The sequence below is a fragment of the Triturus cristatus genome, chromosome 9 (assembly GCF_964204655.1).
Source record: "Triturus cristatus chromosome 9, aTriCri1.1, whole genome shotgun sequence".
Taxonomy (NCBI): domain Eukaryota; kingdom Metazoa; phylum Chordata; class Amphibia; order Caudata; family Salamandridae; genus Triturus; species Triturus cristatus.
In genome coordinates this window covers 724,182-739,590 of record NC_140592.1, presented here as the reverse complement: position 1 = coordinate 739,590, position 15,409 = coordinate 724,182, and the positions used below count along the sequence as shown (strand labels likewise).

The 15,409-nt window shown below is 47.3% G+C and overlaps 1 protein-coding gene across 3 annotated transcripts in view; it reads left to right on the top strand.

Moving 5' to 3' along the window:
• Positions 1 to 15,409, top strand: part of LOC146797210 (uncharacterized) — a 267,418-nt gene that overhangs the window by 23,525 nt on the left and 228,484 nt on the right. Inside the window, exons 2-4 of one of the 3 annotated variants that reach the window (XM_085624168.1) lie at positions 1,985 to 2,060; positions 2,155 to 2,277; positions 7,235 to 7,361. In XM_085624168.1, the coding sequence (XP_085480294.1) occupies positions 7,328 to 7,361 (34 nt within the window). In that variant the 5' untranslated portion in view covers positions 1,985 to 2,060; positions 2,155 to 2,277; positions 7,235 to 7,327. The remainder of the gene's footprint in view (positions 1 to 1,984; positions 2,061 to 2,154; positions 2,278 to 7,234; positions 7,362 to 15,409) is intronic. The other 2 variants (XM_085624166.1, XM_085624167.1) reach the window with 2 other exon arrangements.

Here is a 15,409-nt window from a genome sequence, read left to right as displayed (position 1 = left end):
CATTAACTGTACACACTCTTGCTTGCTCTCGGATTGTGGTACTTTTTTTTTTTTTCTTTTTTGCAATTGCTTGAAAAACAAATCGAAACCATTAGAGTTGAAGCTCGCGCTTCTCAGTATTTCCTAGAGCCGCACACAAACAACTAGCTATAAAGAACCTTTGTGGCATGTGACCAGTTTCCCAAACATGCATACATTTCGGCCACTCTAATTGATGATAAAGCTGTAATCATACATTACTTAGGTGTTGCTTACCTCATTTATTTAGCGGAGCTTTCACTTATCACCAAATATTCAGTGATTTCTAAAGATGTATGTTTCACCATTACCTCTACCCACCTCTAACACCTAAAATCACCCTACCTCCCTTTACCTCTATCCACCTCTAACCCCTAAAATCATCTTCACCTTCCTTTACCTCTATGTGCCCCTGAACCCTCAAGTCACTCACCTCCCTTTACCTCTACACACTACTGAACCCTCAAGTCACTCTCATCTCCCTTTACATCTACACACTACTAAAACTTCAAGTCACTCTCACCTACCAATACCTCTACCCAGCAGAGAACCCTCAAGTCACACTCACCTCCCTTTACCTCCACCCACCCATGAACCCTCAAGTCACTCTCACCTCCCCTTACCACTGCCCATCCAAGTACCAATTCACCCTCACCTCCCACTACCTCTACCCACCCCTGAACCCTCAAGTCACACTCACCTCCCTTTACCTATACACACTACTGAACCCTCAAGTCACTCTCACCTTCCTTTACCTCTACCCACCCATTAACCCTCAAGTCACTCTCACCTCCCTTTACTTCTACACACTACTGAACCCTCTATTTACTCTCACCTCCCTTTACCTCTACACACTACTGAAACGTCAAGTCACTCACCTACCATTACCTCTACCCACCCAAGAACCCTTAAGTCACGCTCACTTCCCTTTACCTCTACCTGCCTGAACCCTCAAGTCCCCCTCACCAACCTTTACCTCTACCCACCGAGTCCTCATCATGTCAGGAATCTCGTAAACGTCATTTCTATAATGAATAATCAAGTTGGGAAACGTAGGGTCATTGTGAAACCCTCTTGTTACAACTGCTGGGTTAATGTTTGAGGCAGTATCGACCCTTTTAAGATGGACGCCCTGTTTCTCAACTCTCATGATGTACTAGCAACAGGCATTCGCAGATCCCACGCGACGCGAGATTTCTTCCTCAGCGCGTGCGCGTTCTATTGCGCACTTTAATTTGAATTCTGACGAGAGAGGAAGTTTTCCCTAAGTCTGCTACGATTCAGTAAATCTGTAGCGCTTATCAGAGTCTCTCCACGAAACGGAATTCATAGTTCGGGTGTACGAATGAGCTCAGCAGATGTAAGTAGGAAGAGCGGCGTCCACAGTTTTAGAGCAGCCGTTTCCGCTTAAGGAACTTGGAACACTAAACATATCCAAAGGAATTGTCAGAGGCAACCCACTGTTCCTCGCTCCGGTAGGCTTACCGTTGAGCACTGGGTGAGCGAGTGGGTTATAACCTAGAAGACCCAAGACAAGTAAGCGTATTGACTATTCTTTCTAAGACTTCATTGCGAAGAAAAAGTATTTCAAAGCGACTTCTACCACTCTTGCTCAGTCCCCTTAACCCTTCCTTCCATGCGTGCTCTCCTATTCTGTCCTCCCACCTTCTATCCTTGCCTAATTTCCTTTTTGCGCGTATCCTAAAAGAGCTGAGTATAAGAGATTCTCTTCAAGAAAACAATGAACTAATCCAGTGGTCAGAAAAAACATATGGTGAACACAAGATCAGTAGGATTACTGGCGATCAGAAGGAAAACCTAATAGTGACAACCTTATAACCATTCATCTATTGAAAGACTCTGTACAAAAGAAAGAAAAAGGGTATGAAGACAGACCACATATATTAGTAGGGTAGAAAGTTAGGAAGGGGGTTTAACAGTGACTTTTCTCTCCTATGTGCATTAGGAAATAGCAGACGCTCCAGCCTAAGCAGCTAAGTCCCGTAACATCAGAGGAGGAGCAGTTACTCACGCCGAACCTGGTAGGAATCGCAAGAGAGTGATAGAACAGGAAGAAAAAGGTAGAAGTTAGTTATAGTGTTTAGAGTTGAAGTGTTGTCTCCCTCTGTGTATTAGGTACTCCAGCTACAACCCAAGAAAGGAGAAGAAGGAGATCAGGTCCAGCACGAGTGTCTCTTCTCTGTCCACTTCCTTTTCCCCCGGCCTGGAGGAGCTGCTGTATGCAGTGAGCTCTGGGAGGTGGGCATTGGGAATTAGCGACATTCTGCCTCTGTGGAGAATCTTAAGCACCTTGACACATCACCCTTACCTTTCTTTACCTCTGCCCTCCCGAACACTCAAGTCCTCGTCACCCTTACCTCTCTTTACCTCTACCCACCTGAACCCTCAAGTCACCCTTGTTTACCTCTATCCACCCAAGCCTTCAATTCACTATCACCTCCCTTTACATCCACCTACACAGGAGCCCTCAAGTCACCCTCACCTCCATTTACATCTACCCACCCAAGAGCTTACCTGCATGATAAGTGGTAAAGGTACAAATACTTATGTGCGTGGAACTCACCGGCATTGTAAAGACTACATAGTAAAGGTCCTGCGTGGTAAAGGTTGTTTCACCTTAGACAGGACATATGCCGTCCCTTTCCTTAAACACTCTCCTGCCTTTACCCTACCACCCCTAAATGTTTGGGGGGTACTGTTGTTTTTAGGTCTCGCCTAGCGTAACTGCGCACATGCGCAGATCGCTCTGCAAGATTTATTGTCAATGGGGAGTTTGAGAAAAGGGCTTGAAGCCCCGCCCCTTATTTCCATTGGCTGGCATCACCGTTTATGTTAAACGGTGGCCTGCCATTGGAAATAAGCTTTCTGGGTTGCCTCCCTTTCGCTTTTTGGGCCGGCCCACCCAGACTGGCATGCCTGCTTTCCTTCTGTCGCAAATCAATTCTTATCTTTACAAGGCATCATGTGTACTGCACGCTCCCGGCTTCCTGCAACCATGCGGCCTTCATGCCTGGAGCAAGCACCAGTCAGCTCTGTCATTGGTTACGACTGGAAGATAGCAATCCTTTTCCTCACACGGTGTGCGATGGCCCCTCCTCTGTTGCGCCAGCCACGCCGTCTGTGTGTCGCACTGGACACGCTGTCCAGTCCCGCCGGTGTCGATATCATCGTCGGGTCCAGCTTCACTTTGGTTGCAGTGAGTGCTGGCCAGGAGGGACCATTGCCGGGTTTGAACATTCTCATCCTGTTTCCCCCTGTTTGGGGCCCTGTGGCTCTGATCTCCTGGTGTTGCGGCACCCTGGGTGTGGGCGCAACTGCACTGCAGGTATTTGCCGGTCAGGGAGCCTGTGGCTGGCCTAGGGTTCGGTCCCAGTGTGTTCTGTGGAGGGGGGGGAGCGGTGTGTTTGCAGCGTGGGTTGTGCCGCATTCCGCCCCTACTCCAAATTACAGCTGTGGCTCCGGGCGGTGACACGGGGGTGGCAATTATGCCGAGCTCCTGATTTTGTCGTACTCCTGCCGAGATATGCGTGAATGGTCTGCTGTGTGGCGTTGTGTTCCAGAGCTCAGTCCCACCCGCACGACATCTGCCCAGGATGGATTCCAGGGGTCGCGCTGGCCCTGGGGGATGGCTTGATTATTTGCCCACCAGGGTATATTGAGGGGTTCGCGTTGTTGTTGACTCAACGGGTCGCTCTGTGGGGTCCGCGTACTCATCCTCCCCCCCCTGGTCGTGAAGACCAGGATACTGTCAGCTGTCTCGGTATCTCTCTAAGACGCAAGCTGTGTTTGTTTCTCTATGCTCAGACACCTCTTTATAATCCAGGGTTCGCGTTGTTGTTGCCCACCGGGTCGCTCTGTGGGGTCTGCGTGCTCGCCCCCCCCCCTGTTTTCTAGCATGGTGCCGGTGCTCTTGGCGGGTTCCACCCCCATGAGAGGAAGGGCGGGGGTCTGAGGCACTGCGCTGAGGGTGTTGGCTTGCTTGGGGCCCGGTCGGGCGGGTTGGAGCTGTGGGGCACTGCCTTTCCCGGTCAGGTCGGGGTGGTGTGCTGTGTGTTGGCCTACTGGCGCGCTGCACCAGCCCGAGGGGTGGCGCTGCCCAGGGCGAGTGGTCAGGGCCTCTCCCCGGGCCTGGTCATGCTAATGGCCGCCCAAGCTACTTGCGGCAATGCTGGGGCGGCGGTCGGAGTCGATTGGGTGTGTGGCTTTGCACTTGTCTGCGGGTCTGGTGCGGGGGGCCGAGGGATGGTCCGGGCCCTCTCGTTTTGCTTTAGGCATGCCTGTGCACCGCCCCAGAGGCTGGGCTGGGGCGGTTTGATTCATGGTGGGTGTCGGCACCACACCCGACCGCTGGTCCGTATGCACGGGCCACAGGGGGGTCATATCAACCCTGTCCGTCCGTGGATGTGCTCGACGGCTACGCCATTGGGGCTTGTTGCCTCCGCTGGAAGGAGAGGCACCCTTCTCCGGCTCTTGGTTCTCATCGTGCAGAGTGAGGCCGGATTCCGCGGCGCGGTGTGAGTGGATTGCATCAGCTTGGGCTTGTCTCCCCGGCCTTGAAACATGTGTTGCTGCTGTGGGCGACTATATTGGAGGATAGGTTGTGGCGCAACGGCCGGGGCTGAAGGCCGGAAGGCTTTCTTATCTTGGATCATGTGGATAGGACATCTGCTCACCTTTGGGTCCCGCGGGCGGCTTCCTGCCGTGCATGGGGAGTGTTGTGTGTGTACTTTGGTTTTGGGTCTCTTCGTTCATTTGACCAGCTGAGTCGGGATTCAATGTCATTGTGGGGAGCTTGTGCAGGGTTTTCTTTGTCTATTGCAGCAGCACCAGTGTAACCGCTTTCCTTGTGGTCCTGTGGTCTTTTTCCTTTCGGGTGGCCAATATGTGATCTAGTGTGTGGGGTTCTGCTCCAGGGTTGTGTGGGAACTGGCTTGCAAGGTTGGCGGCTGTTCGGGAAGTGGAGCAGGAAGATGTGGTTTCCGCCTTTGAACTGTCGGGCCGACACCAAGAGGGTCGCGGATGTGAACATGTTGCACGCTGAGGTGTTTGGCCCACCGGGTGCTTTGTGCTGCGCAGTACAGGACGCACACCACATGTGCTGCGGCCGAATGTCTGCTGTTTGGAGTATGGCGGCGTCCACAGTGTCCGCGAGGGGAGGGAGTGCTCCTTGGATCAGGAGCACTTGCACAGGCGTGCAGCAGGGCCGGACTGGGAACCAAAACCGGCCCTGGCAAAGTGCTTGACGCCCCTCCCTCCCCGCTTGGGGGAGCTGCCGAGCTCTTTGCCAGAGCCGGTTTTTGTAACAAAAACGGCCAAACCGGCCCCCATCCGTGCGGCGCACCGGGGGATTGCCCGGTGCCCGCTACAGCCAGTCCGGCCCTGGTGTGCAGGCCTTGGGCAGGCTTGGATCCCTGCTTGGCTATTCTGCCTTTCATCCTCTGGAGGTCGACAGGGTAGGTGCCTTTGAGCTGGGTGAAAATGGCCACTCAGAGATTAATGTGTCTTTTGTGAGTGAAGTGCCGGTTTTAAGGTAGTGCATTTTGAAGGCCCTGGTTGTGTGGGTCCACACATGAAGTTCTGCGAGGCTCGGTTTTTCAGCTGTGTGCATTTTGGATGCTGGTTTCTTTCGCGGTTCGGAGCTGCAATTATTAGCCACATTAGTCTTGTGAAGCAACAGGATTTTCACCGCGTGCAGGGGTGCGGCATTTCCTTTAACGAGATGGAGCTTCAATCAATAATAAGCCTCAGTATTCCGGTGATGCAGCAGGTTTTCACCGCGTGCAAATGTGCATTGTGGGAGGGTGAGAGTGACGGAGCGCTCACCTGTGAAACAAACAGGGTTATCTGATTCCGGGGACAGAGTTTGCACGAGCCGAGCTGCCTCGAGTGCACGTCACGGGCCCCGGAGTTGAGGAGCACCGACAGAGCTGGAAGCTGGTACTGTATTCACTGGGGTGGTGCAGCTCGCGATTGAGGGGGTCTGGAAGAGCTTCAAAACGTTACCCATACTTCAATGGTAGAGGGAGCTGCAGGGCATGATTGGGTCACACTAACACGGCATATGGGAATCCCAATATTAAAACACCTTACTGCCCCGTACCCGCTTACTTCATAGTCCGTTCTTCTCTTGCATAGAATGTGTGTAGGGCCCGAAAACACATCCAAGATCTCCAGCAGCATGTTTGCTGAGCTAGACGGGCCAAAAACAACTTAACAAACAAATCTCAGGCAGCAAGAACAGCAGTAACTATAACAAACAAGCATTTGCAATGCAATAGGTCTCGAATTGATGCGGGTTTCAGCTATTGACATTGCAAATAACAATGCCTTTTATTTTTGTTTTCTTTTTAAAAACATAAATAAAAGGCATTGTAATATACAATTCCAATAGCTTAAACTTGCATAACTGCAAAATCTATTGCATTGCAAATGCTTGTGGTTGGTCAGCAGTCAAGTCTCAGATTTTTGGCTTTCACTAGCCTATTTACACTCCAACCCAGCGGCTTTAAGGGCCCTGCATCTCGCTCCTCTGGGGTAACAGCTACCACTTGAATCCTAAAAAAGCAGGTTTGTGCATGGAGGAAAGTACGCCCATTGGGTGAGGCATTCCATAAAGATTTTTTTGCCAACTTATTATTTCCAATTCCGCGGCTACCCAGGGTATTGGGAAATAATACCAAAGTGTCTTTCTCATAACTGTGCTGAGGCTTTAACAATAATGTCCACATCATTTGTGTGGCTTAATGGCTTCAGCGGCCGACTTTGAAGCTGGGGAACCAGCCTCAAGTCTGGCTAGAAGCTCATTCAACCTGTCATTCTGGGCAAATCACTTAATCTACGCGTGCCTACAATGAATGTATCCATCTGTAATGCTACTTGTGATCATGTAAAACGCTTTCATACCTTCGAGTCGAGTTCACGCTACATACAACTACAAAACAAAACAAGCATTAAAAATGCAATAGGTCTCGCCTTTCATTAAGTTAAAGCCATTTGCTTTGCTATACAATACCATTAGCAAAGCAAACGGCTTTAACTTAATCAAAGGCGAGACGTATTGCATTTTCAATGCTTGTTTTATTATGCCCTTGAGTGTGTTTGGTGGACAGCTTCGCCTCTTTGACAGTTTGCCACCTCTCCCCCTCCCAGCCCCCCCCCTCACACACCATACTTTACTGTACATTTTCCTTTTCAGCTACAGGCTGCCTACCTCGACGTCGCTGCCTATTTCCCTGAAGAGGAATGGAAGCTTTTGCAGGATTGGCAGATAGAACTTTACAGGAACGTGATGAAGGAAATTCACCAAGCCTTGATCTCATTGGGTAAAGTTATGTTGTCTATATTCAGCTAGGCATTTTAAATATGACACACCAGACAGTTTCTCAAAATATATTTCTATATTATGTGTGGTGTACCTGAAAGAATTGTAGCATCCTAGCATGCTTAGTCTCCTAGATCTCATAAAGATATTTGGTCCAGATGCGCTAATGTTAAAGCGTACGTAAATGTTACTTAGATACTTACATATGCCGCCTTTGGGTGTTATTCCCAGATTGTAATGATGAAAATATTCTGCTAGAAAAATAGGCGTTTGCAGTGAGCAATTTGAGAGTGTTGGTGACGTTGTAGAGTGCTCCACATAAAGGATATATATATATATATTCACTGAAAAAAACATAGGTTTCAGGGGTGTTATAGTTAGCTGGACTTTTCACTTGTACAAAACCATTGAAATTCCCCCGTTATAGTTAGTTCAGCTAACTATAACTCGCGCGCCCGCAATGCACTGCTGATGACGTCACATATTACATCACTAATGACATGGTCAGTGACATCACTCATGACATCACTGATGACATCTCAAATGACATCACTGATGACATCACTGATGACATCATCCAGTGAATGTCTGTTATTCAGAAAATTAAATATGTTTTATATATGTATATCTAAACAATGATGGAAGAATAAATGGGTATATAAGTGTCTAAATGGATGATTTGTTTTTGAAAAATTGATTGTGTAACTGACTGATTAAGTGTATCATAGTGAATACATGGGTTAGTGAGTAATGTTTAAATATGTAAATATCTGTATCAGTCTCTCACTTTGTGTATAAGTGGCTGCATGGGTTGGTGAGTAGCTACATGGGTGTCTATATAGGTTATTAGTTGGTTTTTTGAGTATCAGTCTGAGTGTCTGCATGGTTCGGTGGGGGGTATTACGTAGTGCATAGGTGCATGAATGAGTGACTCACTCTTTGTATGTGTTGAAGACAGCATGTGTGCAGGACTGTATGGGTGGATCAGTGTGTGTATGGGTGTGTTAGTGAGTGAATGACTGTCTCAATAGTGTCTTTATGAGTAACTACATATGTTTTAAACTAGTATATGTGACTATTGGTGCATATAAGTGAGTATATGTGAGAGTGAGAGATTGAAAGAGTTCCTGTATGAATAAGTATGTGTTTCTATAAGTGATTGTTTAAAAGACTAAGTATGTGTAAGTTTCCGTAGAAGTAAGTGTGGTGGTGTGTGTATAACTGTATATGCAAGTAAATGTATGTTTGATTCTTTATTAGCATGAGTGACTATGTGTGTGAGTAACTCTATGGATGAGTGGCATTGTGTAACAGGATGTATAGGTGTATGAGTACATATGATGAGTGAGTACATGTATGAGTGACTGTATAGGACTGTTGATGAATGAGTGGATGTGTATGTGGATCTTAGAATTACTGAAGAGGTTGTTGTAACTGGTATTGGTATGTCCATTGTTTTGAACATTTTAGTCTCTATTTTTGAATGTGTGTATCAAAGGTTATATTAGGGTGAGAGGAGGTCTGCCACTCTATCACAAGGATGATGTCATCAGTGATGTCATCAGTGATGTCATTTGAGATGTCATGAGTGATGTCATGAGTGATGTCACTGACCATGTCATGAGTGATGTAATATGTGACGTCATCAGCAGTGCATTGCGGGCGCGCGAGTTATAGTTAGCTGAACTAACTATAACGGAGGAATTTCAATGGTTTTGTACAAGTGAAAAGTCCAGCTAACTATAACACCCCTGAAACCTATGGTTTTTTCAGTGAATTTCTGAGGTTTTTTAAATGCTAATTCCTAACTATAACGTGCCTGAAACCTATGGTTTTTTCTGTGAATTTCAAAGGTTTTTAAATGCTAATTTCTAACTATGCCTACAGAGATAAGACATGTGAAGAAAGAAGAAAAAATTCACAGAAAGAAAAAAAAGAAGTGCAAAAAGAAGCAACAGAAGTCCTCAAAGACGGAGAAATGTGCAGGAAGAAGGATAACGTGCAGAAAGAACAAAAAGAAGAGCAGAAAGAAGCCTTGTTGCAAAATCATCCTGTACCCTCAACTTTTTCAGACGGATACTGGTGGTAACTGAGTCTGACTAACCAGTCCTAGAGCCAGTGCTATGTTAAAAGACACTTAGAATACAGTGAAAACACCTACATACACTAGGGAACATTATGTGTTGGGGTCCCCCTGTGATTAGCATGACCTCCTCTGTAAGCTCCTAGTATATAATAGGGCAGGGGGGTTAAAACTACCTCTTAAAACAGGCCACAGGGCGTTTTTGCACACGTTAACTCAGGCCCCGTCCCCTCCCTTCACCACTGTGTAAACACGCCCTGTGTCCGTTTTTAGTTGGGAGATTAAGTTCATTTGAATCCTGAGGGTCCCTAGGGTCCAACTAGCCCACTAGGTACCTCCAGTAAGTGCCACAGAGCTGCGTTGCAGAGAGGTGTAAAAAGTGGCACGGCCTAGACCACCTCTCTGCAATGCAGCTCAGTGGCGCTTACTGGAAGCACTTGGTGGGCTAGTTAGCCCCCAGGGGCCCTCAGTATTGAAGGGAAATTATATCCCCAATTTAAAACGTGCCATAGTGCGTGTTTGCACACGTCACCTCAGGCCCCGTCCCCTCCCTTCACCACTGTGTAAACGCGCCCTGTGGCTGTTCTAAGTTGAGAGATTAAGTCCCCTTGAATCCTAAGGGTCCCTAGGGTCAAACTAGAACACTAGGTACCTCCAGTAAGTGCCACAGAGCTGCGTTGCAGAGAGGTGTAAAAAGGGACTTGCCCTCAGAACACCTCTCTGCAGCGCAGCTCCCTGGCGCATACTGGAGATGCCTGTTGGGCTAGTTGGCCCTCAGGTACCCTCAGTATTGAAGAGGAATTAATTCCCCAACTTACAACTCGCCAGGGGGCGCGTTTGCAGAGTGCTGCAAGGAGGGGGCGTGGCCTCCGGCACGATGACAGTCTTTTATTTATTTTAATTTTTTAAGAAGGGGGGCTGTGTGGTTCCCCTTCTTATTCTAATTTATTGGCCCTGATGACCCCATCCCCCAGGGCCTGTCTCCTAATTATATTTTTTTGACCCCAATCCCCAGGGCCGGCCACTGTTTTTTATTATTTTTAAAAAATATATATTTATAGACACACCTAGGACATGCTGGACAAACCGTACGTACCTATCACCATGACGATTTGCGTGATATTCATTAAAAGGCGACTATGAATACAATGAATCCACGTGGAATGTATTTACACCACTAGTGAAGCTCTGACATGTCTGATGCCCTACCGTGCCTAATCCCGGTCGACACCCTTGTCGTTTATTTATACAAACATGGGTAGCTATTGACGGGCACATTTAATACACATGCACACCAAGCCATTCAAAGGGGATTCGACAAGAATTCGACCAAAACTATGCAAGAAACCCCCCTCACGGTTAATAAAACACACATCCACTGCTGGATGTGTAATACTTTTTATTTTACTCTCTGGAAAGGGGACGAACATCACTTGAGAGTCACAGCGCGCTCCTGGCAGAGCCCAATGCTGTGTTACACCCACCATTGCCTGCCGAGTGCCACACACCTCTGTGTTGTATTCCACCAGCTAGTGCATATGCTATGACACTCTCTAGCCCATGTGCACTGTAACACCACCCCGTGAATATGTCATGCCACACTTGTCTTCGCACAGGTTATATTGCCCCATCTAACGTGCCTTCCTCAATGCCTATGTTATAACGCACAGTGCTATGCCATACATATTACAATCTGGGATCCATATCTTTGTCACAGTGCATATGCAACGTTACACTCCCCAGCACATATTTTATATTACAACTTTAGAGACTAGTTAGGTTACACAACACTGCCCTGTGCATATTACACTCCAAGGCGCATATTGCATAGCACGCGCTACTGCCTGTGCTATCTCGCGCTCTCCAATGAATCTGTCATTGCGCACAATGTATTGCATATTATATTTCACGCCCGGTTCATCTTATATCACACTTTTTGGTGCATAGTTTGTACCATACACTATATCTAGTTTTAATTTTCAATCGTGCTCTCAGGAGTATGTTCTATATAACACTGTGTTCACCTACCCTTTTCACGGGCATTACATTTTGCGATAGGGGGTGGAGGGTCAGGGGGTGTTTCTGCCAAGTGAGCCCGGAGTCACAGTCACAACCGCCCTCTTCTTCCTGAATAAAAGTGAGATTATGCTGCATACTTGTTCATATTTTAAGTAGTTCGCACAGACACACGTTTTAAAAACAATAAAGTTCCTAATACCCGCCTTCTCTGAACAGTTAGCTTGCTGCCCCATCCCCCTCCTCCCTATCCTCTGTTGTGTGAATCCATGGACTAGCCTCCTCCCTCCTGCCATGCATGGTCTGATGTGCTGCCACTGCCCTCAATTTAGTATGATGTACCAGTTCACTCCTCCTGCCCTCCATTGCCCAATTCCATGCCCCATCATTGACCTCCTGCTTAAACTCTGTGCTTACCTTGCTGCCCCTATTCTCCTTCCCCCTGCCCTCCGATGTCTTTGTGCATGCCCCTGCTCCATCCTTTTTGCCCACCATGTTCCATCGACCTGCCACTCCTATCTACTCTGAGTGTTCTGTTGAGCTGCCACTCCCCTCCCACCTGCCTAGCATTGTCAGATGACTGTAACCTGTCCCTGCCACCTCCACCCTGCCTGTCCACATGCCATGCCCCTATCCTCTTCCTCCTGTCCTACATGGTCCATTGTACTGCCACACCCTTCTGCCCTCTTTGGTCTGTTGTGCTGCAACTGCTCCTCCTGCCTGCCCCGTGCGGTCTGTTGTGAGGCCCCTTCCCCTGAACTTTATTGTCTGTGCACAGGTCCTGACCCTCCCTTCTATACTCCATCGTCCTTTGTGCATGCCCCTGCACCCTCCTTCTTGCCCATCATAGCCATTGTGCTGCCACTAACCCTCCCACTTGCCATGCATGGTCTTCTGTGCTGTCATGGCCCCTCCCACCTTCCCTGTGTGGTCAGTTAGCTGCCCCTGACCCCCTCCCACCTTCCCTCCATGGTCTGTGTGTATGCCATCACAGTCTCACTGTTGCTCTTCATGGTGTGTCTTGCTTCTAGTGCCCATCCTGCCTGACCTCCATGGCTATCTTGCTGCTCCTGCCCTGCCCCCTTGCCCCCAGCCCTCTGTTTACATGTGAAGACCCCTACTCCCTCCCTCCTGGCTTGTCTGTTCCATTGTAATTCCCCTGATCCGTCCCTCCTGCCCTTTATGGTCTGTTATGCTGCAGCTTTCTCTCCTGTCTGTCCATTATGGTCAGCTAGCTTCCATTGCCTCTTGCCCCTCTGTTCTCTGTTGTCCATGTGCATGGTCCTGTCCCCTCCCTCTTGCTTTCTATGAATTGTTGTGCTGCACTCCCGTCCCGCATGCCCTGTGTGGTGTATTGTGCTGCTGCAAACCCTGATGCCTGCCCTGCAGGGTCAGTTTGGTGCACCTCTCCATGTCCCTCCTGTCCTCTGTTATCCAAGTCCATGTCCCTACCCCATTTCCTTCCATGATCCAATGTACCATACTTGCGAACATTTTGAGCTTGGTAAGAGGGAGATTTTGAAAAAAAAACTGGGGTATGATTTTCCCCTTTGAGTTACATTGAAAAAGAGGAGATTGTAGACAGGAGACAGATCAAATAAAGCCCATTTGAGCTTAAAAACATTGGACGTTTCCTGGCTGAATCGGGTCTGTTGGCATGTATGGTTGTACTACCATTGCCTCTTCCTTCTGCCCACAATGGTCTATTACATTGCCACAGCCTCTCTTACAAGTCCTGTATTGTTGGTTTGTTGCCCCTGCCCCCCTTTCCACTGCCCTCCATAGTCTGTTGTGCTGCCACGGCCCTTCCTGCCTGCTCAGTGTGGTTAAATTGTTGCCTTTGCACCCTCCTACCTGCCTTCAATTTTCAGAGTCCTTGCCCCTGGCCTCTGCCTCTCAACAGTATCCTAATGAACAACTAGATTGCTAACATTCTATATTTATTACAAAAGTGTGGAACGCCTGACGTCATCTTGATGTAATCAAAACTGTAATACCTAGAGCATTTCCTTTAGAAATTACATATATGAGAGGGTCTTATTGGCATCAAAATTATGGTTAGTGCTCTAAAAGACTAAAATAAGGACATATTTTCTGAGTTTTCAAATAGCGACAAAGCACTTTTAAATTATTTGTTATCTTTATGTTTTTTTATCCAGTTGACCACTTGATTAAATGTTGCACTTAGGGGAGAGGATGTGGTGTTACTTCCAGAACTGCAGACTTTGCAACTGGGGAACCAGGTTGGAGTTTCTGCTTCAGCTCGACATTCTGTGATTCTGGTCAAATCACTTAGTCTCCCCATGTCTACAACCAAAATGAATTTGTTCTTGTGTGATGTAACCAATGCTCATGTAAAGCACTCCAATACCTGACAAGTCTGCACAATATAACACTGCAAAAACACAAAATAATAAGTGTTTTGCACACTTCTGTCATTGGGCTATATTTGGGCTACATCTGGGTGATTTTGGGCTACATTTGGGCTCTTTTGTCTCCGGTGGCCATCTTGGGAGATTTATTTGTTATGAAGTTTCCTAATTTCCTTATGTACTGCAGTCTCCTCAGTAGGAAATGCTTTCAGTTTTTTACTTTGATTCCATCATGAAGGTATTCAGATATGTCACACATTTGCCATAAATTCTGTAAGTTAGCACTCTAGTTGCTCATTAGATCACTGTAGTAAAACTACTGTTCACCATGGAAGTCTGCTCCTGGTATTAAAAGTGCATGTTTCAGTCTGCATGTCAGAATTTTTTAATGAAATAGAAGAGGATTTGAGAAGTCACTCAAAATGTGCCCTCATTTTCTTTCTTCAGCATTAATCATAATTTCTATGGCAAAATGAACCCCCTCATTGTGTTCCTTTTTAACCCCTTCAGCGCTCATGACGGAGCAACTCCGTCATGAGCCACGGGTGCCGTGTGCTCATGACGGAGTGGTTCCGTCATGCCGCGGCCGTTGGCCGCCGCTCCTCCCACGCTGCGCTGATTCCCCGCCTGTGCGGGCGATTAGCGCAGTGGGCGGAGTCATGACGGAACCACACCTTCATGAGCACAGCTCAACCGTGGTTCATGACGGAGTGGCTCCGTCATGAGCACAGCGCCACCGCACTGCCCCCAAACCCCCCCCAGCGCTGATGCGGAATTCCTGCCGCAGCCAAGGGGTTAAATTAAATGTTTTAAGTGTTACCAGTTTATTCCAATCAAGATGGCTTCAGGTGTGCCATACTTTTGTCATAATGAAGACAGTAAGCGCTCTAGTTGTTTTTAAGAACACTCTGGGACATTCTGTCATTGGGCTATACTTAGGCTACATCTGGGTGATATTTGGGCTACATTTGGGCTCTTTTGTCTCTGGTGGCCATCTTGGGAGACTTATTTGTTATGAAGTTTCCTAATTTCTTCATTTACTGCAGTCTCCTCAGCAGGAAATACTGTCAGTTTTTTACTTTGATTCCATCAAGAAGGCATTCAGATGTGTCATACATTTACCATAAATTCAGAATGTTAGCACTCTTTTTGCTCATTAGATCACTGTAGTAAAGCTACTGCTCACCAGGGAAAACTGCTGCTGGTATTGAAAGTGCATGTTTCAGTCTGCATGTCAGAATTTTTTAATGAAATAGAAGAGGATTTGAGAAGTCACTCAAAATGTGCCCTAATTTTTCTTTCTGCAGCACTAATCATACTTTTTATGGAAAAATGAACCCCCTCATTTTGTTTCTTTTTAAATTAAATGTTTTAAGAGTTACCAAGCAAGATGGCTTCAGGTGTGCCATACGTTTATCATAAGTAGGACTGTTAGCGCTCTAGTTGTTCTTTGGAACACTCTGGGAAGCTGCAGTAGAACACAAAGGAATCAACTGACAGTCTCTGCCCTTGTTGGATGTACATGTTTTACTGAGAATGTCAGACTTCATTCTCACATGACTGAGAAAGATAATGTGA